The 23,833-nt window shown below is 39.1% G+C and overlaps 2 protein-coding genes across 2 annotated transcripts; both read left to right on the top strand.

Annotated features, from left to right (window-relative positions):
* The first annotated feature begins 520 nt into the window (after positions 1 to 520).
* On the top strand, positions 521 to 16,139 carry si:ch211-195m9.3 (uncharacterized). Its single transcript, XM_018702083.2, has 16 exons — positions 521 to 722; positions 1,525 to 1,593; positions 1,684 to 1,716; positions 2,679 to 2,715; positions 3,806 to 3,960; positions 4,781 to 4,915; positions 5,404 to 5,607; positions 6,746 to 6,771; positions 7,188 to 7,210; positions 8,407 to 8,510; positions 10,982 to 11,070; positions 11,700 to 11,929; positions 13,335 to 13,488; positions 14,021 to 14,189; positions 14,313 to 14,354; positions 14,467 to 16,139. Exons 2-16 carry the CDS (start codon positions 1,566 to 1,568, stop codon positions 14,709 to 14,711), a joined length of 1,674 nt encoding a protein of 557 aa, XP_018557599.1. The 5' UTR covers positions 521 to 722; positions 1,525 to 1,565; the 3' UTR covers positions 14,712 to 16,139.
* Positions 16,140 to 17,655: 1,516 nt separating this feature from the next.
* si:ch211-261a10.5 (potassium channel subfamily K member 13) lies at positions 17,656 to 23,218 on the top strand. Its single transcript, XM_018702061.2, is given in 3 exon segments — positions 17,656 to 18,057; positions 21,026 to 21,678; positions 21,680 to 23,218. Coding segments are annotated over 3 exon segments (1,170 nt in total). The 5' UTR covers positions 17,656 to 17,720; the 3' UTR covers positions 21,860 to 23,218.
* The last annotated feature ends 615 nt before the right edge of the window (positions 23,219 to 23,833 follow it).

Here is a 23,833-nt window from a genome sequence, read left to right as displayed (position 1 = left end):
ACTTTAAGTGCATTTTGTTGATCATACTACAAACAAAATCTCGCACACTCGCAATGATTATTAGTTGTGATGTTTCGGTGCTAGACCTTCTTCTTATCAGCAAAATGTACTTAGCTCCTTTTCCATATTGATGTATTTCTCCCGCTCCAGGTCCCAGTCAGACTTCTTAATTTCTACGACTCCAGTGACAGGGAGGGAAACTTTTAGGATGCTCTCATCCCAGCTGACGTGCACAGATAGGAGCTCAAAGGGGGCTTGAGCACTTGTCGTTTTACCTCCAAGAGACAAAGAGAGAGACCCTTTTCTTGGGCGTGTGTGTGTGTGTGTGTGTGTGTGTTTGTGTTTCTTAATGAATAAATAAATTAAAGTTTGCCAAGGCCTGCCCTTTATCTTTATCATTTGGTCACCCACCACCCCACTCCACCGCCACCCCCGGTTTCCTGCCGCAACAAAGTCTACGTCAGGAGGACGTTTGAATGAATAGATGGACTAACGAGACACAGGGATGTGGCACACGACTGTACATACATTTTAAAGTATCAGTTGGAACAGGTCAGCAATTCATTGGTTACTGATTTATACAAGGACATGACTTTGTAAATTGCGGACTGCGTCACGGAGTGTTAATAGAATTTTTCTACATCTTTTGGGATAATAGAAATCCCAGCTTTAAAATATACAGTGGATTTCCAGGTGCTCGGTGCCTCTGATTAAAGCTGAAGGTACGTTATGTGCTACACAACACATCCCAAACTCCAAATAAATCTGTTAAATTCTGTTATTTGACTTTTATACCATCACCACTATCAACGAAGAAGTCTGAGAGGGAGTTGGAACGGGAGAATTAAAACAATGAGGAAATAACAAGCAGTCAATAGTTAAGAGCACATTGCTGATAGTACTTAGAGTTTAAGGAAAGTTAATCCTCGGCTGTAACTTCAAAGTGTTTAGATGTTGGTATTAAAGCTCAGTCAGTGTGTGAAGACAAAAACTGGAAAAAGAGGCTTAGAGATCCCAGGACAGTTATGAGTCAGGACTGCCAGATGTAACTAAATAAAGGCAAAATGGATAATGTCTTCAAAACAACGTGGATTTTTTTAAAATTTAAGATCAGCACCCGACTAACATCTAAGTATGGCACGTACAGGGATGGAAATGGAAACCAGGTAATACAACCTTAAATCCATTAGTGTATTCAGCCAGATGTGTTACAGCCTAATAATAATAATGAGGTCTTGTGCATTCGGCTCCAATCTCAAAAATATGTGTCAAATCTACATCGTACGTGGGCTACTGTACCCTGTAACAAAGATGTGTAGAATCTCTCTGGAATATGACATCTCTATGAAATAAATTTTAAAAAATGTATATCAGTGGAGGCTGATTTTTTGGCTTCTGTGTGCACGTGTCTTTGGCTCAAGAGGTTTTAAGTGCCTTATTTTTAGATGGCTATATGTGGGAGGAGTTTCTAATTTGTAGGGTACTATTTAGACACATCTCTCTGTATGTTACTTTTCACTGCAGAAGGGTGTAGATCCTATCAAATTCTCCAAAAAGGCTCAAAGATGTCTCTGTCAAGTGCTCTCGTAATAGGTAGGCAATGAACGCACCTCTCCAAAACTTAGATTTATCTCAGTGACCATTTGTAATCGACCACATGTTTTACTTGTTACATTCTTTCAGTTTGGCTGATTTACGGATCCGTCACTGTGAGTGGTAAGTAAGGCTCATTCATTTTTTCTTTGATTAGTTTGTCTTATCTCCGGGCGCGGGGCCACTATCAGTGAGTCATAGAACACAGCTGTTCTTTTGTTTCTTGCGTTTCTTAGGATAAATATGATTTATTCTGCCATGTGGGAATTGGGATGCTGTGTTAAAGTAATGTGGGCTACCATGTGTGTACGTGTGTCTGTTGCCGATACACACACACACACCCCACACACAGAGAGAACGGCAAAAGAAAGGCCAACTGGAGGAGATCGTGTGATTTCCAGCTGGAAACCTTGTTAACTGCAGTCAATCTAGTTTTTTCCAGAGTCGCGGTTTGAAAAAACAGATAAACAGTGTTACCCTACTCTACTATATGCATGATGATTTCCCATCATGGAACCGATCTAGATATTAAGATGTGGGCCCGTGTGTGACCTGAGTCCAGCATAAAGTCGGAATCTCAGAATCACCAGATGGAGATGGAAATGCACATTTGCCTCAACATGTCTCAAGCTCATGAAAAGTGTACCACTGCCTTAATTTCATGGCGTGTTTTGTCAGTGTGAAGTTTTTTGGGTGTTTTTTTTTTTTTCTTTAAACCTGGGTGTTAAGTCTGGAACGACGCCAACCTGGAGATGCTGTGCGTCTGCCTCGCTGCAATGAACAATGTTGTGGTACATTTAGAGAAAAATGACAGGAGAAGATGAATGAATTGGTAGCAAGGGTGTCAGGCGATGGACTGTACCTGACCTTGACCCGAACCACCACTCTTTTCCTCAGCTGGAAATCACCGCTGATATTGATGATACAATTTCTCACTGTTATGAAGCTGGGATTGCGCTCTACCTATAAACAATGACGTAAACGTTGATCATATCACCACTGTAGTTTTCCGCGACGAGAAAACGGCTTATCAGCAGATTTTAGTTCCCAGTAACGCAAATTAAAATGTTGATGTTTGTTGACAGAGTCCGCTGGGATCGTCCATTCAGCCTGTAACTACCGGTGAGTGTTAATTTGGGGAATCCCTCTCCCTCCCCCTCCCCTCCTTCCCTGTGCATGTGTTAATGCGTGCGCGTGTGTACTTGGAGATGGAAAGGCACGTTTCCCATGTTTTCACGTTTTCTTTGGCTTCCTATCCTTTGTGAGTCAAGCCAAAATCTTGTCTGAGGATTTTGGGTTAGGGTTGAGGCTTAGGAAATCAAGAGTGATGGTTGAGATTAGAATAAGTGGCTTGGGAATGAATTAAAACAGCGAGGTTCCTCACAAGTATAGAAACGTGTAAAGTGAGTCTAGAGGATTATTCTTAATGGTTTTTGGCGACCCTTGACCTCACAACCCAGTTCAGAATATTATCAATTATTAGGCTGTGTTATCTGATGATTGTAGTGTAATTTGGTGTATCAATAGTTACCAGTGGATCCATTGTAATGTTTTCAGTGACCCAATGAGCTTTTCCAGGGCGTATCAGGCAAAAATATCTATCCCATTGTAATGGGCAGCTTGCCAATAACTTTACTCAGTACATTCTCTGTCCCAAGATGAATGATTCATAGATAAGTTAGACGAGACAAATTAAATGATCAATGAAACTATTCACTTTTTATTTCTGTGGTGCCATCCTCATTATCAGATACAGAACGATAACAGTAACTTCTTATAGTCTAAGCAAACTAACATCCGCCTCCGTTGCTTCTTTGTATTACACACTTATTGTGCAGATTGTGGCTCTTGAAAATCCAATGTTCCGCCATGTTGGAAATTGGTAGGTTTCTGCTGGATCCTTAAAATGTGATCTGTTTGGTCATGTTTTTTTCTGCTGTAATATGTTCACATGCACTGCAAGGGTGGAAATGTGTGTATATAGCTGTGAATCCTGTACAAACATATTATGGGTACCCGTGTGACTGTGCTAGAGTGCTTTCCCAAAAGTCCATCAGAGGGCAGTATCACAAAGGGTAAGAGTGAAATGTACACAGACAGAGATTATGCTACATTTATCTGAAAAATGTTATTAAATATTTACTGTGATGTCTGTTCAATACTAATGACATTGAGTGATAATAGCCTGGATTTTGTTATCTGTATCTTGCAGAAAAATCTGTGATACTATAGAGTATGACATCCGCGAGGCTATCTGCTGTGATAGGCACATTCATTCAGGGGCAGGGCTGTCATGTTGTGGAGGAGAGGCTTTCAACCCTGCTGTAGCAACCTGCTGTAAAGTAAAACATGGGAACAAATATCAAGGTAATCACCACACATTTTTGTGACACGAGCAAGAAGTTGGAAAGTTGGTTTTGTTGTTTGTGACAAGCTGTCAACGTGATGATTGTGTCTTAACCATGGCGACTTAAATATAAAACAGCAGTATGATGTTTACTCAGTCAGTAATATGGTCCTCGAACCATGTGACCTATTGAACACATGATCAAGTCATATCTTTGGTAAAGATAAATGAAGTCATCAAATCCAAAAAGGTGAAAATAACCAATATACAGAATTATACAAATGTATCACAGCTTGGTCACAGTGTCCCCTCGTGCTGAATAAAGAATCAAATCAATCATAAACCTCTTGATACTGTCTGAGGAAGAACATGAAAAAGTAAGTAGAGAAATATAATAAATGCAGATGCTTCCTCACAGGTGCACTGCATGGTACAATTAAGCAATTAACATCCAATCATGCTTTGGGGAATCTAAAAAATGCAGATTCTGATTTTGTATCAAAATGGAAAGAGGAAAAGACATAAGTGACCTTGAAAGAGGGTTCATTGTTGGGGCACAGATGGCAGGAGCAAAAACTACTCAACTGACTGGTGTTTCAATAGGAACAGTGACCAAAGTGACATTTGCATTTAGCTCTATGAGAAAGACATTAGTAAACAGAGTCAATAATTGTGGTCAACAGCGATGACTTTGAAGGTATCTTGGTAGATGAAGAGCAATGAGACCATTTGTTTATTGAATTCTGCCTCCTCAGCACTGACTTCTATATCTGGTGTAACACGTAGCACTTTCAGCAGTTACCATGGGGGTTGATCTTGACTTGATCTCTGTTTCTACAGTTGAAATTACACATGGTCTAAGTGAAATGGTGTCTGCTTGCTGTGGATTGAAAGCTTACAACCCACTCAATGAAATGTGCTGCAACTCAACCATCGTAGTCAAACCTGTGGCAAAGGCCCAATGTTGTGGTAATGGTGAGTAGAGCTAGACACAACTGATGGATATAAAACATCATATAAACATACAGTATGCACTTATAAAACCCAACTGCATTAAAAAAAATGTCATTATTATAATCTATGCAATTCCCACTAAAAGGTCTCGATTGTGATTGGCAGGTGTCCATTAACCTTTAATCACTGGACAGTATAACCAGACAAATTTGATGTAGATGTTTTTTATACTATTAAACTCTATGTAAACACAGCAAGCATAGCTATAGAGGTTGGAACCTATGATATTTGCATCACCAGTGTTGGCCAACTTACTGAAAATTAGTTATTAGCAACAGTTGCTAATTACTTCTTTCAAAAGTAACTGAGTTACTTTACCACCTTCTGTACTGTTTAAGACTATCCTATCCAAACATTTGTGGTCTGTAGGATATGCAGTAGCTTATTATGTGATTTATCTCTGAAGTAAAAGTGATACAGTTTCAGAATCATCATGATTTTTTCCATAGATGCTATTGATGTGGACAGTTACCTCTGTTGTGGTCGTAATGAGGAGATCCTGAGAAAGACATCCAATTCCTCCCTGTGCTGCGGTGATGTTCAATATGACAGTGAGACTCAGTGCTGCTGTAATGGTGAACATCTTGAGATACAAAACAAGACTCAATCCAACTGCTGTAAGCAGTGTGAGTGCGTGCACCGTATATCATCAGGTGTGTGACTGCATGCACTGGATATCATAATATTTTTTGTTGATCAGGTGTTTTTGTTTTGCTTTCAGAGTATAGCTAAGGCATATCTGAATGACCCATGTGACTGACACTGTTGTGCAGAGGACTCAGGTGCGACTGAAGAGCAACTCTTAAGGCTCCTATGCACTGCGTGAAACAGAAACCTTAAAAGTTTAATATCATTGGGTCAGCCCAGTACAATATTAATCTTTTAGTGTGTCTGATTGTGCAGTAAATACCTGTGGCAGCTCTTTGCTGTAAAAACAGAATGTACAAGCAGAAACACGTTAATAAACTCTGCTCATGTCACTGTCATGTTTTGAAAATTATGCAGAAGACAACTTTGGTTTTTGTGCTGGCACTGTTTTTTTCTAACTTAATAACAGATAGTGCCTGTAATAGTTAAAATACTGTGTATCCATGTCCATGTAGTATTAGCGTGTATACTGTACATATGTGTACAGTGTCACATGGGCCAGTGTATTCTATCTCATTTCATGCTGTTCTCTGATTGATTGGTCTATAGATGTTACATTGAGAGAATTTCTAATTTTCAGAAATTGTACCAATTCTCTCATGATTGTCAGTTTTCACCTGCAACACAAAGATAGTACAGCTTATGAAATCATAGAAGTGTTGCCTGTGTGTGGACTTGATTGATGTCTTTATAGCTCTTTATACCCGTAGGGTATATGGGAAAAAGCATCAACTGTCCGTAGACTGATTGCCAACAACCCACGCAGCAAATTATGCTGTCATTCAACTACTTCAGCGAAATTTGTGCCAAAGGGCCGATGTTGTGATGACAGTAGAGGTGAAACCAAAATCATGACAAGCTTTTACCATTCAGTGAAATTAAGCAATATTTCAAAGAAGTATAAAGTATTTATTAAGATATTATCTAGTATCTTGGTGAAAAAAAATGGAGTCAGGTATGTGACTGCGTGCACTGGACATTATGTTATTGTTTTGATGATCAAGTATTTTTGTTTTCAGAGTGTAGTTAAGGGATGTGTCAGTGACTCATACTGTATGAGTTTTGTCTAGTTGGGAGTAGGAGTGTGGGGGTTTTATCTACGATCTACATTCACTCAATATATTTTGTGTTTTATGTCCACAGCTGTGGGTGGAAATATGCAGACACAGGTAAGAAACAAACTCCTGTTTTCACTTTACGTGATTCACCTCACTGTTATGAGCAACAACAACAACCAGCTGTGTCAAAGCTGCCCAAAATTCACACACACACCATAAAAATAACCTCACACGTACAGTGTATCAACTATTTCTTATATGAAATGCAATATCATATACAAGGGGTGGATAACAGAAACACACAACAATATAATGCAATCTGCTAAAGGAACTCTGGAATAAAGCTGGCCTTATGCGGCTTATACTGTTTGTTGAGTGTGTGTTTATTCAGCTGCATCATGATGACATTTAAAACCTTAATGATGGTGGTTTTTTGAATTACTTTTAACTGCTTGGTCAGGAACAGAGCAGCAAAGTAGTGGGTTTCCATTTAAAATATTTATATGTTTGTGTTTTATTTCTTTTAGAAACCCACACCTCAGCCCATCTGGTAAGTCAACTAGAAGTTTTAACCACACTATCAAACTGAGACAAGCAAACCAAACATAACCAGTACCAAAAAGCCAATAATATTGAGCCAGTGTTAGTGTTATTTTTTATAGTACTACTTGGTTGTGACCCAAACTGATATACTGCATGGTTATTATAACCCAGTGTTACACACAGCAAACTCAGGTTCTACCTTTAAACTGTCTCAAATTTAGTGGTCATTGTACAAAACAATGTGCATGTGACATTCAAAACTGCAAAGGGTACACATATCATTAATAATCTGAAACAAATGGTGACATTTTGCCTTGGAAAGACCTATATGTACCAGTACTGTGGAGAGTAAAATGTGCCCAGTGAAACAAAAGTCATGTTTACATTCAGTGTTACTGACCAGAATGCAGATGTGACTGTGAAAAACATGTGACTGTGGACACTTATACTTCTATTCTAGAGACTGACATTTCTTCAGGAGTCCTGTGGGATTCCCACAGAATGGGAAGCAATTCCACTAATTATCACATGACTGGGATGGGATGAGAATAAATGTCAGTGGGAGTTTCCCCGTCCCATACAGTAATGGGACTGGAGACACTCACAAAACAAAGTCAATGAGAATGAACCACATACAAACCTGGCAGACTTATGACAGACTCCAGCCAAAACATGACACAGAAATGGAAGGGGATGGGAGTCATTCTTCTGGGATTGGGATGGAACAGGATTGTTTTTGTGGGAGTGTAACAGGACTGTGAAAATGAGTGAAATTCCACTCCCGTGCCATCCTCTATTGTGTTCCAGAAGCTTTTAATTCATCTCAGACCTGCTGCTAATAAGTGTACCAAATGAGCCCGTTCAGAGAAGTCACCAGCTTCAGAGTTGTAGAAATCTTTTGAAACTCAAGACTGCCATGATATACATGGTCTTTACAAGTGTATGTAGACTTTTGACCACAACTGTACATGAGCGTTTTTGAGCATATTCACAAGATAAACAAAATGGAAACCCACTCATAGAAAAACTGCTCCACAGCACTACTAAATCACAGAGAGCCTTCAACTCTGCTAATCTATTGTTGCTACTATGACCTTTAGTCTGTTAAATGAGAATTACGTACATTTCTGGTAATTTTGCAGGTTGGTGTTCATGTGATGTGACCTGCCTTTGTGTTTTTTGCTTGTCTTTGCACATCCACAGCAATGGGAAAAACATAAGTCTCTGTGGGTCATCATGTTACAACCACAGTAAATTTCAATGCTGTGAGAGAAAAGAGACAACGCCTAATTGGTGCTGCAACCCAGGTATGATCTTGACTGTTTTTTTGTGGTTGTGTCAATTGCATCTGCCAGTTGTTATCTGATTGTGCCTGGCGGCATGGTTCCTGTCAAAGAGCTAATGTGCGTGATGTTTCAACAAGGCAGTTGGAACTGAGTAAGCAATTAGATGTAAAATGATGAAGACACTTGTGGTGGCATGTAGAAACACGTTGACTATGAAGTCATAGGCTAATGTGTTACTAGGTCACAAGATATCCAAAGAAAGGTTTAATCGAAAGCAACTGGACTTAGTTATAGTCTAGAAGACGTTTCACTTCTCATCCAAGAGGCTTCATCAGTTCGTGTTCGCATCTGACCAGGCTGGGACTGGTCCAACTGATTTTTTGGTGTGGAGACCCAAGTATTTAACCTCTGTGGGGGGCTTTCACCAGACCGATGATGTCATGGCTCTTTTGTGTTCCATGTGTCAACGACAGTCGTTAGGGTGACAGTCGTTGGTAGAAACCAATAGTTTCAACTTTGTTAATGTCCCATTGTGTTGTAACAACAGTCGTTGGAGTCACATGAGGCGAGTCACATGTGAAAGGTTGTTTTTCCTAGAGGCCAAATTGTTAAGTCTCCTGGGAAGGGATGAAAGGGCGGCATTGTATATTGGAGATAGGTGGTGTCTTAGACCTCCTCCTCGGTTTAGAGGCATAGATGGCATAGATGGCTTGAGGAGTAAAAGAAGCCATCTATGTTAAAGTAGAGAAACCATCTCTAAACCGAGGAGGAGGTCTAAGACACCACCTATCTCCAATATACAATGCCGCCCTTTCATCCCTTCCCAGGAGACTTAACAATTTGGCCTCTAGGAAAAACAACCTTTCACATGTGACTCGCCTCATGTGACTCCAACGACTGTTGTTACAACACACAAAAGAGCCATGACATCATCGGTCTGGTGAAAGCCCCCCACAGAGGTTAAATACTTGGGTCTCCACACCAAAAAATCAGTTGGACCAGTCCCAGCCTGGTCAGATGCGAACACGAACTGATGAAGCCTCTTGGATGAGAGGTGAAACGTCTTCTAGACTATAACTAAGCCCAGTTGCTTTCAATTAAATCTTTCTTTGGATAACTATGACCTGGATGAATGAGAATATTCACAGAATAGGTCACAAGATGTTGCAAAGCTACACTGCAGGTTTCAAACTGTACTGTTACAAAGTCAATTTTGAGGAATGTCATCTTGTGCAATAAATGCTTATAGGCCCAATTATGATTTAGTTTAGAACATAAGCGGTGTCCCCTTTCCCAGACAAAAGATTTATCACCTCTTGAAATGGAGCTACAGCTAGCATGGTTAAAAGGCATTCTCACATCAAGGATTTCAGATCACCAGAATGTGATTAGAAATTCTTCCACAGATGTTATTTCTCCGCTTGAGTGATATAGTACATATACATGTCCTTTGTATGTAAGAATTGATTGTACAAACCTTATTTATATGACCACAGCTATTGTTAAGATGTTATTAGGTTTAGACACAAAACCTGCATCTTTAAGGTTGGGGAAAGATCACAACAACGTGGATTGTTGGCAGTATCAGTTTATCTGACGAGAGGTTCTGTAAATGTAAACACAGGTTGTTTAAGACATTTGAAAAGTGAATACAATGTTAAGTAAATGCATCTCACCACCTTCTACACGAGGAGAGATGTCAGGTCTGCTTCAGCTCTTGAGTATTGTACACTGAAGAAGGCAGAGCTCCAGCATCAGAGACTTTACAGCAGTATTCTAATCTTAGGTGTGGGTTGGGTTATTCCCTTGATACTTGTGTAACAGATGGATGGAAAATTAAGAGTTTCTCATTAATTTGCCCTTCTTATCAATTCATGCCAGATAACTTCTCAGGCAGTGACGTATGTCTAATCGTGAAAACATTTTAGATTCAGACCAGAGAGGATGCAGGTGTCTTGCCCAGGATGGCTGGAAACAAGCCCAGGAAAAATGTTTTGTATTAAATGTACTGTAGGCCATGGATATAGCCTGGTTCTGACGAGAGAATGAGAACATTCACTCCTCCACTGAGGTGTCTGTCATTCTCAGCACACTGGGCAATTACTTATCCCAGTGCTTTTCTCAGGACAGTTTTCCCAGCTCTTATCTTTTTGTTTTTTCAGTCGACAAAAGATTAAAAAAAAAAAAAAACCCACTCCAAGACGCACTCCAGAGGTTCAAGGACAGGCTCTCACTTGAGTATATAAAAGACAGTATTGTCATGGCAAATAAAATTTTGAACTGCAGGTGCAGAAAAACACAGGCGTGCCAATTATTCCACACCTTTCACCTTCATAACTCTCATTCTCTTTGTCTCTATCAGATCCTCTGAGTCATTGTGTGATGTCACATAGCCCCACACCCTCTGTCTAAACAATCAGCACTCTGTTCCATGTTTTTCACCAACTGCTCTGCCCTGTATCCACCCTCCCACCCCTACACCCTCTGCTTAGGTCTATGTGATGCTTCCCCCACAGTGTATGACCCATCTACACAAGTCTGCTGTGATGGATGTGTGTCTACAAAGCCTTGGATGCATAAAGTAATGTCTTAGCTTCAACACATTTAATTTAATTTAAGTTCAGCATTTTTTTTCTCTGTCATTATCTGTACAAACCCTAAACCACATTCTCCATTAAAGTTTGTAGGCCTGAGAATATTTAATCAACATCAGGATTTTCAGAATCTTTAAAAAAAAACATTTCACACACACATTTCTTTACTAAAATCAATACAAATAATTCTTTATGAATATGAGAACTGATCACAGTATATCCTAGTTGTTACAGTCCAAAAAAAAAAAAAAAAAGGCTGCAATACTACTCTTGTGCAGCTTCGCTGAGAGAGCTCGGAGCTCCTCCCAGCTCCTTTTCTACAGTTAGTGAGGGTGTTTTGGATTTAATGGACACATAGCCCTGAAAACATTAGCATCATTAATGTTAACCACAAATGCGAAAGGATGACCTGTTGTCAATGCCCTGGTAAGACCTGACAGCTTGTATACATTTTATGTGTAGAAAGTAATATTTGGAAAGGTTTTGTCTCTCTTACCTGCATTTTCTTCATGTTTTCTCAAAATCAATGTATGTTCTCATACAGGTCATATGTGCATGTCTGTGCCTGCTTGTCTATGTACTGCACATTAAACTGTATTTTCTCTTATTCTTCAAGTGCTGTGGACTGACAGCTTATGGTTTGGCACAACGTAGAGTTCTCTGTTGTCATAACACCATGTACCTGGACAAAGAAGATGGAGAGGAATACTCAGAGATCAGTATTCCTTATGACCCAGCTAAAGGGACTGTATGTTCTTCTCAGTTTCATGCCTTACCTGATCAACACTGCTGTGGAAGAGAAATCTACCGGCCTGAGACAAATGAGATCTGCTGTGATGGACACAGGTGATTATATCCTCACGTCTGTGTTTACACTGTGAAAAAACAGATAAAATTAAGTGAGACAGAATGACCTTTTATTTAATCAGTTCTGTCTGCTGCAGTGTCTGGTATGTGCAGCTATCCCTTGAAAATGGGTGTTTTTTTCCCACATTTAATGGAGGTGGGTGGATGGGAAATAGTTCTTTTGGCTGTGTCTGAAAGTGAGAGAGTAATTTTTGTGAATACAGTAATGCACCTCACCCCTTCTACACTGAAATAAATAAAAAAAAATAGAGAGAAAGGGGACAACTTTAGCCTCAGCATCTGAAATATAAAAACTGAAAAAGAAAAACCAAACAGCATTCTGATCTTGGGTGTGTTTGTACTTTCCCTACTTGCTGGATGGATTAGTTGAAAGTTAAATGTTTGTACTTCTGCATTGGAATATGTGTTTCTTGTCAACTGATGCCACAGTAATGTCCGGTATGTGTGGCATTTTTCCACAATGATCCCTTTATGTGCTTGATGTAATTCCTCTCCTTTTAAGAAAGGAGGGTGGATGAGACATAGTTGTTTTTTTGTGTCTGAGAGGGAATATGGAGCGGACAAATCCAAACAGGAGTGGCGAGGAAAAATTCCCATGTGAATGTTTTCATCCAGTCGCGGAGACAGGCATGCATTCCTACACTTTCACTGAACTCGTGTTCCCTTTGTTTTGTTTCTGGTAACCTTTAAAACACACCCAGCCACTCTTCCAAGGAATGTCTGTTTATGTGATGTTTTTGACGTGCTAATGCTTGGACTTAGTTATTGTGTCTGTTTTCCATATATTTGTGCATCTGCATGTTTGTGACTCTCTACCGTTATGCCCTTTTGCCTTCTAGTGGAAGTGGATTATAGCATTTTAATACAGTTGTGATAGTTAAGAGTTACAGTCTGTTGTAGTCTGGCATTTTAAGCTCTTTCTGTTTTTTACAATTAGGAAGCACAGGTTTGTTTTTTTGATTAATCCTGTACTGGTTGAATTAGATGAATCTCAGCTGCTGTCATCAATCCCATTTCCAGCTGCAGTGGTCAGTCTTTTTCAGTATACTCACTGTATGGTATTTGGCCAGCCCCATAGAGCAGAAACAAAGTTAGCAATTAGCTCATGAAAAAAAGTCAACCATCTAGTATGCTAAATACCCTAGATAGTTCTCTGATGATTCAGTGCAGACCACACCAGAGCTAACGGGGGAGTGGATACTGGCTCCACTGTTATGTGATACTTACTAACAAGCTACTTCTGATCAAGTTATGAACTTCACAACACGGGCCCTGAACCTCGAGGAGTCACAATAAGAGCCCTGACCTTCACGAATTCCTATACATTGATGTATATATATATTGTACTATACATTGAAACTATAAACTCTGTTTCTCCATCCAGACATCCTAAAGGAAAAAACAGTCATTGCTGTGGGATTCAAGTTTACAACATTAAAGACCCGAGGATGAAGTGTTGCGCTGGGACACTATATAACCTCACTTCCTTAGACAAGTATGGGCATGACGCACAGTGCTGTGGATCCATTCTGCAAGAGGTTGGTTTTATCAATAATAATGATAATTAATTTCTTGTGTCCATTTCACAATATTTCAATTGCCTTAAGTGTTCCTAGAAAGAAGAAACCCCTTAGAGGAAATTCCTGAGTTCACAGCAAGACAGATGTGATGACATGTATGTGTAAGACACCAACAAAATCATGGATTTTTGGATGGATTTCTATGAAGCAATGTGCAGAGGAAGTCCTGCACAGATATTTTACACACAAAACATCTCTAATCAGAACCTAAACACAACCATTTTCAAATGTATGCATAAATTTAATGAACCTTATGCCTAAAATGATTAGTTTTTAATAATATGTCAAAAAATAAAAATAAAAATCACAGCACTTCTGCCCATAACCATGGTGAGCTCCATAACTGTGTCTTGGACATATCTATGTCATATCTTGTACATCATGGGCACGTATGTCGAATCAGTCAAACTCTGGAAAAGGCAACAAACAAGTGTGTTTGTTAATGACTAATAATTTCATGTGGTTCATAATAATACTATGTCTGCTTTAGGACCAGAAGGTCTGCTGTTCAGGTGATAACAAAGAGGTGCTCTACTCTCCCAAGAATAACTTTGGTTGCTGTGGTCACCGCTATGTCAACACCTCTCTGTGGTCGTGCTTTGCTGGGAAGCTAAAGCCAGCGAAGCAAGCAGGCTCACACCAGAGTAAGATGATTAGAGGTCAGTCGTGTCTCCTTGGCCATTGCCTCACAGAATAACACTTGATCTTTGTCATTTTAACTTGATGCATATTCCAGTCCCTCCATTGTAGCAGTAATATATGTGTATAATTTTCTTTTTCAGGATCACTGAGCAGTGTGAATGAAACACAGCTTTGCAAAGAAAGTAAGACATTAGTTTAGAATTTAGATTTTTACTTTTTGGTGGGGAACAAATATTGTCTTTTAAAACAAAATGTGGATGTGTTATTAATCCATTCATTTCTGTCCATGTTTAGTCAGAGTCGGGATTGTTCAGAGTATGTCTCAGCACAGCATCGTGTTCAACTATGGAGTGATTATCTATGGAAAAAATGGCACCATGAAACCTTTGCCCTCTCCTTACATCCTGAAAACTGGTGGCCGCAACTCCCCTGAACCGATCCCTGGCAAACCCTACTTCTTTGATGAATCTGATGTCTACACTGATTTCAACCATGACTCTGTTTTTAAGTCTCTCCATTTCATCATTTCCAAATGTTAACCTCCTTTGGTCACCACTTTTCAATCTACTCCTGGACAACTTACATTACTTTACTAATAATTCATCTACAGCGGTTTATAGTTACATGACTTGTCTCATTACGTCCTGTTACAGCCCATCATCCTGAAAAGTGCCTTCAAACAACTCCATAACACATACAACTCCTGTGATGTGACCATGTGGTTTATCATGCAGCCAATGTCACTAACTAAACAACCAACAGCTGGCTTAACCCAGGGCAGGGCCAGTGTAACCTAGTTGAGAAAAAAAAGCTATTGGCACCTCTAGCCCCTGTACTCTGTACTGTATATGTAATCCTTCCACGCTGTATGTAACATGGTCAGATTACAACCCTTTGACCATTTCTGCAACTTTCTGTGCAACACTATGAACGTATTTCTGGAGAGACTGAAAATATATACCATTATCCCTGTTTTTAAATGGTATTCACAACTTTGAACTCTGCCTTCCATTGTGGCTGTTTGAAACAACTTTTGATTTCCCATGTGGTTGGACAGCACTTCTTAAGAACTGCTTCTGAGAGACCATAAAGCTGTCCTTAATAAAAACCAAGTCAAAAACCAGTCAGTTCAGTGGCAGACATCATATAAGCCATGTCTCCAAAATGAGGAGAGGAGCATTACTGTGATTGTTACTACTGCGTTTCACAGTGCAATCACTCAAAAATAGTATTTGGTGCTGTAACACTGCCTAACAGTGCATCCTGTATTAATCTGTACACTGTGATGTGTAGTACTAAACTGTGCCCTCTGCAAAATAAGTTAGAGTGGATAGTAGCTCTACTAACCCTCTTCTTTTTAGAATTGTAATGATTTTCAAGTAAGCTAAATAGTGATGAGAATATGTTTAATTTTTTTTTAAATATTATGCTATTTGGATTCTTGCACTGAACTAGATATTAAATGGCAACTGTTTGCACATGTCTTTCACTCATTTACTTGTATGTTTACATGTAAATGACATGATTTATCAAGGGATGATTGATAAAGCTAGTAATTAAGTATTAAGTAGTTCACCAAGAATATCAGGGATACAAATATGCTAAATACCTGAAACCCCAATCCCCCCCAATGTTTAACTGTGGTTCCTCTAATATATGTTTCTCCACAGATATCTATTTTTGTTCTGCACAGTTACATTCAAGCTGCAGTCATTTTTCATATGAATGTGATTACTCTACTCTCTGTACTGTAAGCTAAAAATATGTTTTCAGTATATTAAAAGTATTTTTCTATAGAAGCAGTAAAAAGCTACAACTGCATGTTAAAGTATGTTTCATATTATAACTTGTATACAAATCTTATATTGCATGTTTATTTTTAAAATATGTAACAGACCTATCCACTGTGGGTGTCTTTTTTTTTTTTAACAATGTTATCAGTCAATAAAAAAACAGTTATAGTCAAACTTTTTGTGTTTTATCTTTTTGGGCTTGATCTGGGCTAAATTCAATGCTCATGGAGGTTTTTCACCAAAACACTACTTTGACCTTACAGGATGTTTGCTCTTCACTATGCAGTGACTTCATGTGTCTGGCTTTTTTGGCTCTGTTTCACTGAAGCCAACACAGGGAGCCAGCAAAGAGTAGTTTCCCCTGCAAAGCCTGACTTTCACTCCATTGTGATGAGCCCGTTTGGACAAACAATAGAAATCAAACTAAGCCTAACTATCTTCCTCAAACCTAAACCTTGGGCAGATCTTAATGGAAATTTGAATGTTTTGTGGTAAAGCTGCCAATAGGGAGGGGTGTTGCATCATTTTTGTCTGCTTGTTGATTTTACTTTGGTGTGAAAAAGCCTTTACTTTTCTTGTGTTGTTGACGTGTTAGATTACCCTACTCTGTAATGATTAATTATTAATTTATTTTTAAAAGGCCATCTTTTGTCTTCCTGCCTGTACCACTATCAACACAGTTTTGGCAGTGCTACATCCTTGTCTGTTTTATAGATGTAAACACAGGACAGCCTTCAACCGTGGAACTGTGTGGGAGTGACAGATTACTTACAGTAATGTCAAATGACCAAGAGACAGGGGAAAGAAAGGAAGGAAGCAAATATTAAAATTCTTTTTGCCTGGCATCAGACCCTTTTGTTTTAAATTGGCTCATGATGTATTTGTTCCCTTTATTCACCCATTATCCAATGGGACACATTTTGCTTGTTACCAAAAAGGGATGTGTGATCAAAAGGGTAATAGAGAGAGAAAATACCAAACCATTTTGGCAGCCTCTACAGAAATTTCTAAATATTTAGCATGCCATTATAGACAAGGTCATTAATCAGAAGTAAAAAATAGCAGACATACTTCACAGAATATTGGCACCAGAGACATTTTTGTGTCTGTTGAGATGAGATGAGAACACATTCCTTCTGTTTTCAGCTCTCTACCAATAGCGTAGAGTAGAATAGAGTATCACTGAGGAAAACTAAGGCAGGAAACACATATCATCAGCTTTGTCATCTGGCCCAGACAGAGCCCAGTGGGAGATCTCAGATGCTTTCTTCTGTGTGGGAACTGTGGTTTTCACTTGTGAGTCAAAATGATTAATCTATAAGCCATAATCTTCAACCTAAAATAGAATACACTGTCAGTTCCCTGACTGTATGTCTGTATATGTTTGTGGCACGTCATAAAAGGAGAGTAAAGATGGATTATTGAGCTGGTGATAAGCTGAGCCATACACAGATCATTAAAGCCACTGTTAAAGCCACCTACAGACTCAGAAGCATCGCTTCTGAGCACAGGTTTCAGATGGGGGAAAATGTCTTGACTTAAGTGTTAATTCAGAACTTGTACTGAATAAGATAGAATCGCATAGATTAAGTAAATAATGACAGAAGGACTAACAACTGTTTTTGCTTAGCACTTGTATACTGATGGTATCACAACTGACTGAATATTATTCATCTTGTTGCTGTTGCTTAGTGTATTAAATTGTTTTACAGCACACAAAAGAAGAAAATCCACCTGCAGCCTTCACATGTGACAATGAAGAAAGATTTCTCGTGCTGCTGCTCATCTCTGATTCCCAGCAGAGAAACTACTAGTTTCTATCTGCTCGGTGTGCTCATTGCTCTTTACATGCTGGCTGGTGCTGCCACATTTTCCTCCTTAGAGAGACCAGCGGAGTTACAGGCTCACCAGGTCTGGGAGAGGAGGCTGAGGGACTTCAGTCGTGAGCATAAAATTAGTTGTGAAGACCTGAAACGTCTTTTGCGCCACTATGAAGAAGCCAGGACAGCAGGCATACGGACAGAGCGAGGCAGAGCCCTGTGGGACATCCCAGGTGCTTTCTATTTTGTGGGAACTGTGGTCTCCACCATTGGTGAGTCAAAAATGAATGCGGTACTTGAATCAGTCTATAGGCTATTAACCTAAAACAGAATACACTTTCAGCTCCCTGATTGTTCTACACAGCATCAGGGTTTTTTTCTTCAAATCATACACAGATTAGCAGATTCCTTGATGTGACCATCCTGTCAACTTACAACTTGCTTTGTCATGATTTTATAGTTAAAGTTTGCGTGCAAAATTTGGTTTACTTAATACACTGATAAGGACAGTGGTTTTCACAAATGCTGTAAGACATATCCCTTTACCCTGTGAGTTCTGTATCACTCTGCTGCAGCCAAAATCTTATGCCATGCAAGATGACAGATAGAAACAGATAACAATACAGGACAGCTGTTCAGCATGTCCAGATACAGAGAGGATCCCTGGATGACCAATCAATACCACATCCAAATAACATGAATCTATAACAATTAAACACAATTATCTAATCATATGAACCTAACTAGACATATGAGGCCTTATTGATTTGGAAAAACCGAGATGGCAGAGGTGTTTTAAACTTATCTGTCAAAACCAATATTTTACCTGAGCCTACAGAGGACAAACATGTCTCCAAGATACAAATTAAACCTTGCAGAGAATCAATTTACAGCCTTCTCTACACTATCTTATGGCACACTCTGTCTCTGTGGAAACTGAGGGATAAATTGCACTGAGCCCAAATCAATTTCCTTTTTGCAACAACTTCCGTATTTACTGACCACAGTTGTTTTACAATGTAATGGCACTGGAATACACTTCCCACTGAAGTTTTTTGTTTCCCAAGTCATTATGTAACTCCTGTGTTTGTATTCCCTCCCTGCCATTCCTTCCTGTCTTTTGTCACATTGTCCAAAAACATATTTATTTTTACATTTACATTCATGGATCAAAAGCATCCTTTTTTGTTCATTTTTACTTTCATCTGATAATTTCTACCATCTTTGATTGGCGAAATGTAGCAGGTATCATCTTGGTATGGAAATAATCTACCAAAAAGTGACTTCAAATTGATTTATTTTACCAGTCATTTACATCACTAACAGTATGAAACTGTGATAATTAAATACATATGTTTTGGTATCTATTTCATCACCGTTTAGTCAGAATCTGTGGCAACTTAATGGTTTGGAAAAAGGCTGCGTTGACTTAAATTATTGATCTTATTATCTATGAAGAGAATATACACTGTGCGACGTGTGTTTTCACTTTAATGGTCCTGGCTCCCATTAGAGTCATCAAAGTGAACTGCCAACACATACAATGGACATCAGGGTGACCTTATGACCAAGGTTGTCAGGCTGAAACTCATTTGGGAAGTTTCTATTTTAATGCACTTCCATTGATTTTTGAAACCACAGGAATATTACAGAGGATGGGTGGTGCCTGCACATGTGCAACACAGGAAGGGGAAAAGACACACTTGACTTAGGAAATGGTCTACGTGATTCCTTTTAATGGTGTGGGAAAAGTAAGAGTGACCCACACTGGGTGTATTAATGCCAACTTACTGTGTGTTACTAATGTCCGCTGTGCAAGAAGCTCTCCCAAAATAATAAGATGTCTCTGAGCCAATAAATGTCACACTTGTTGTGAAAACTTAAAAGCATAATCCTGCATAAACACTTGATGCTTTACATAGTTGTAGAAGAAGTGTCCCTGGAGGAGAGCCATGAATTCAGCAACATTAATAGAATTCCGTTTCCCAGGAGGACATTTATGCCTAATTTTAATCTGGTCATTAACCTCTGAAAACAAACACACAGGAAGGACGGAAGGAGGGAAGGGGACATGAAAGGGTGACCTCCTCCGCAACTTGTAGGAGGTAATTACTTCATGTTATGTCACAAACGTCACTGTAGTTCAGGGAAACTTGGAGGAAATGGCAACATATCTGTGGTCAGAAAGTTAGATTGGACTTTTCCAGCCCTGTCTTCTGGAAATTCTGTTCAATCACCATTTATGCTGTGGGAGTTATTTGAATGAAGAGGTTTGAAAGTTGTTTCATTCCTTGGTGACAAAAGGTGGTTGACTTGGAAGGTGGGGACACACAAAGCAGGACTGTTGCAACACAGACCACACTCCTGTTTGTGGTTATTCGTCAACAAAACATCATCTAATTTTCATCCATTCCCAGAGGTAGGGATGCTGACGGTGGCATAATGTATCGAACTTCCCGAAAATTACAAAGTCTCTTGATTCTGTGCAGTAAATATGAAGCTACAACTAGTAGCTGCTTAGCCAATCTTAGCCAAGTTTTGTTTAGTCTGTACAAACTAGACACTGGAAATCATTGACTATATGAGACCAGACTACACAAAGAGAGTAGATAGATCAGAGGAATGAGCTCAATGAGCTCCTTATCCTTTGAAGTCACTTCTGAGAAACCTTTTAATACACATGGTCAATCTCTTGTTTCTTTTTTTATTGATTACTTTTAACCATTTTAGAACGTTTGTATCAATTTCTATTTTCAGTATAGATTCAGTATTTCAATATTTGCAATATAAGCACACAGGCACACATACATAGTTTTGCTCTTTTTTCCCTCCTAAATTGCTGTATAATTTGTAATTGTTTTAATTTTTGTTGTTTGTCTTCAATTCAAAGCACTTTGTAGCTGGTCTTTGAAAAGTGCTACATAAATAAAGTTTATTGTTATTAGTAGTAGTCGATACAAATGCATATTATACTACATGATCAGATATTTGATGAAAACAATTCATTTTTCCTACAACACATAGTTGCTGTTGCAGTTTAGTTGTCAAGACAGGGTTGTCCTTTATGTATTTTCATGTCTCAACAATTACATATTAATCCTGTAGGAAATCACTTAAGTCATAGGTTGACTTGCACACCTTTGCAATGTTAATCACAGTAACTAAATCATATATGGATCAGGAAATACAGAGATATATACATATCTATGTCTATGCTTTAACCCAATATGTTTCTGGCAGGATTTGGAGTGACAGCCCCATCCACTGTGACAGGGAAGGTCTTCCTTGTTTTCTACGGGTTGCTGGGCTGCTCAGCTACCATACTCTTCTTCAATCTTTTCCTCGAGAGAGTCATAACATTACTCAGCCTCCACATATTCTGGTGCCACGGCAGGAGGAGCAGACACAGCAGACTGGAGGGGAGAGCCAGCGAGAGTGATGGAAATGAAGACTGGAAACCGTCTGTATACCAAATCACACTCATCCTTTTTGTTGCCGTCCTGCTGGTTGCATGTGTGGCTGCCTCCCTCTATTCAGCTATGGAGGGCTGGACTTACTTGGAGTCCCTCTATTTCTGCTTTGTGGCGTTCAGCACAGTGGGCTTTGGGGACTTTGTGAGTGGCCAGAGAGAACACCATGAGGACACTCAGGCGTACCAGGTTGCTAACTGTCTCCTGATGCTCTTAGGAGTGTGCTGCACCTATTCTCTCTTTAACGCTATCTCTGTGATCATCAAACAAGGACTGAACTGGATGCTGAAGATGCTGGCCTGGATGTACAGCGGTGCAGTCCAGTATAGACTGCAACTCCAACCACTGTTCAAACTCTGTTTCTGTGACTCTGAGCCAACCATATGTTATTGTGAAGATGACAGCCTGCATAGGCAGCGGGTAGCAGGCAGTTTTTAGTTCAGCCCACAGTATGCTATGGCGCTCCTCTGTTCCCAGTGCTATTGGTAAATGTCTTTGTGATGAAGCTAAAGTGGAAACAGTGTGTCACAGAAACTATGACAGAGGCCAGGATAATTATTCATATGAAAAGAATGAAGACTATGCTACACCACTGCCTACTTAGCCAAATTGAAATATTTCAGAAAATACTGTCAACACAGTGAAATGCAGAGATGAGATATACTCAGATTAACATGTGTAGAATTTTTTGCCTTTTGAGCACTTCTGGTACCAAGTGAATGTTTATCCTGAGGGAAGCAGGCAATAAATTCACAAGTCACACATACACACTCATGACCAGCAGAATTGCACATCTTCCAATAAAATCTTCATTTCATCAATACTTGACTTAAAAAGACAGCTGGTTACCACAGTGTCCAAGTATTTGTACTCAGGGACCATATCAATGTTGGTGTCCTGGATGGGGAAATACAGTGCCGTGTGAGTTACCAGCAAATTTAAAAACATGCCTCTTACATCATTGTGTTTACAGTCATTTGTATACAAGATTTAAAAAAAGATTAGAAATTATGCAACCCTTGGGAAATCACGTGTAGAGTAGGAGTGAAATTTGGAGGACAATACACCACTGAGCCTGACACACTAAAACATCTCTATCACGAAATCCACTCTCCAACCCATGAGATTTTAATTTGCATTAAAGGAAGTTTGTCAGTAAATAGATATGGCTGGTTATTGTTGAATAATCATTCCATTACTGAGAGCACTGAATCCAACTGCTTCACTAATGGTATAACTTTAGCTACATTTTTTTTTTCCTAAAATGAAATGAACTGAATTGAGAGGGAGGCATGAACAGACCGTACATGTGCCCACTGGCCCAGCCTACTTGGGCCTGTGCCTAGTAGGCCCATACTGTATTTAGATTGTTAGATTGTTAGAGTGGTTTGTCTTGGTTACACTCAACTGAGAAAAACCAATGAAACACACACATATGCAGCTGCACACATATGTCTGCACCTGGTTTTGATATACATTTACAATCAAGGTCTGTATCAGTTATCTGATAAAGTTCTACTTTGTGAAAGATGCAGACTACGATTGGGCCCTCATAAAATTCCAGAGGCTTACTTCTGATGTCTTATCAAAACAAACATTTGAAGTGATCATCTGTGAAGCCTAGCCAAACTGTTCATATGTAAATGGACTGTGTCTGTAATATCAGTTTATCTGTAGCTTCATCTGGACTGGGCTTGTGAACAAAGCTGTAATGGTAGGAATCTGAATAAAATTTGGAACATGTTGGTGGTGTTTTAGTGGAGGTCTCAAATTGCTTTACTGGATCTGTTTGTTCTCTTACATCATGTCTGATGCAACACTGCATGTTTTATTGTTGTCAGCATACTTCTTCACTGGGCAATATTAGAGAAATGTCTCCCTCTGCTGGAGTGATTTGTAACCTACATGGAAAGATGAGTCACTGAGGTGGTTACAGTACAATGCACTATACTGGTGTTTTATATTGGGATCTGTACAAATACATAAAAAAAAGAACAACTCGTTCCAAGTGTGGCTCATCCTTTCATCAGCTTTCATCAAGCTCTTATAAATGCTGTGATTGCATATCCTTACCTCCGAATCTGGTGGATGTTTGGTTCAAAAACACCAACAACAATATTAGTGTTAATAATAATATTAATAATAATGTCATTATCTTTATCATCATCACTACTACTCTATTTTTAATGAACAAGAGTATATAGTTTAAAAGTAGCTATGGAGTAGTGATAACAGATTATTGTTAAAAGCAAGGCAAAAACATTGGGCCCAGAAAAGAACCATGTTGTACTTTGTTGTGATTAGTAACATTGACTTGAATGTTACTGTGAATGAACATTCATTATTTGGGCATACAATATGAAAGGGGTCACAAAGGTGACGATTTTGCATCTGGTGAGCACAGAGAAACTTTGTCCTTTAATCAGATAAATAGGAAAACAATCTTCTAGCGTCAAATTTTGAAAGTACATCATTCTTCACCATGAAGGTCAAAAATCCAAGTAAAAGAACAATTAACAAAATACATTTAAGAATGTGGGGGTAACATCTGGTGAGGAGTGGGAAAGACAACCCAGTT

Source organism: Lates calcarifer, linkage group LG21, assembly GCF_001640805.2.
Source record: "Lates calcarifer isolate ASB-BC8 linkage group LG21, TLL_Latcal_v3, whole genome shotgun sequence".
NCBI classification, from domain to species: domain Eukaryota; kingdom Metazoa; phylum Chordata; class Actinopteri; family Centropomidae; genus Lates; species Lates calcarifer.
This window is presented reverse-complemented; position numbering and strand designations above follow the sequence as displayed.

Coding starts and splice junctions, on each gene's coding strand:
- si:ch211-195m9.3 (XM_018702083.2), top strand. CDS start 1,566: ATGTCTCTGTCAAGTGCTCTCGTAATAG. Junction 5,608..6,745: donor CGTGCACCGTATATCATCAG/GTGTGTGACTGC, acceptor TTATGTCCACAG/CTGTGGGTGGAAATATGCAG. Junction 7,211..8,406: donor CCCACACCTCAGCCCATCTG/GTAAGTCAACTA, acceptor GCACATCCACAG/CAATGGGAAAAACATAAGTC.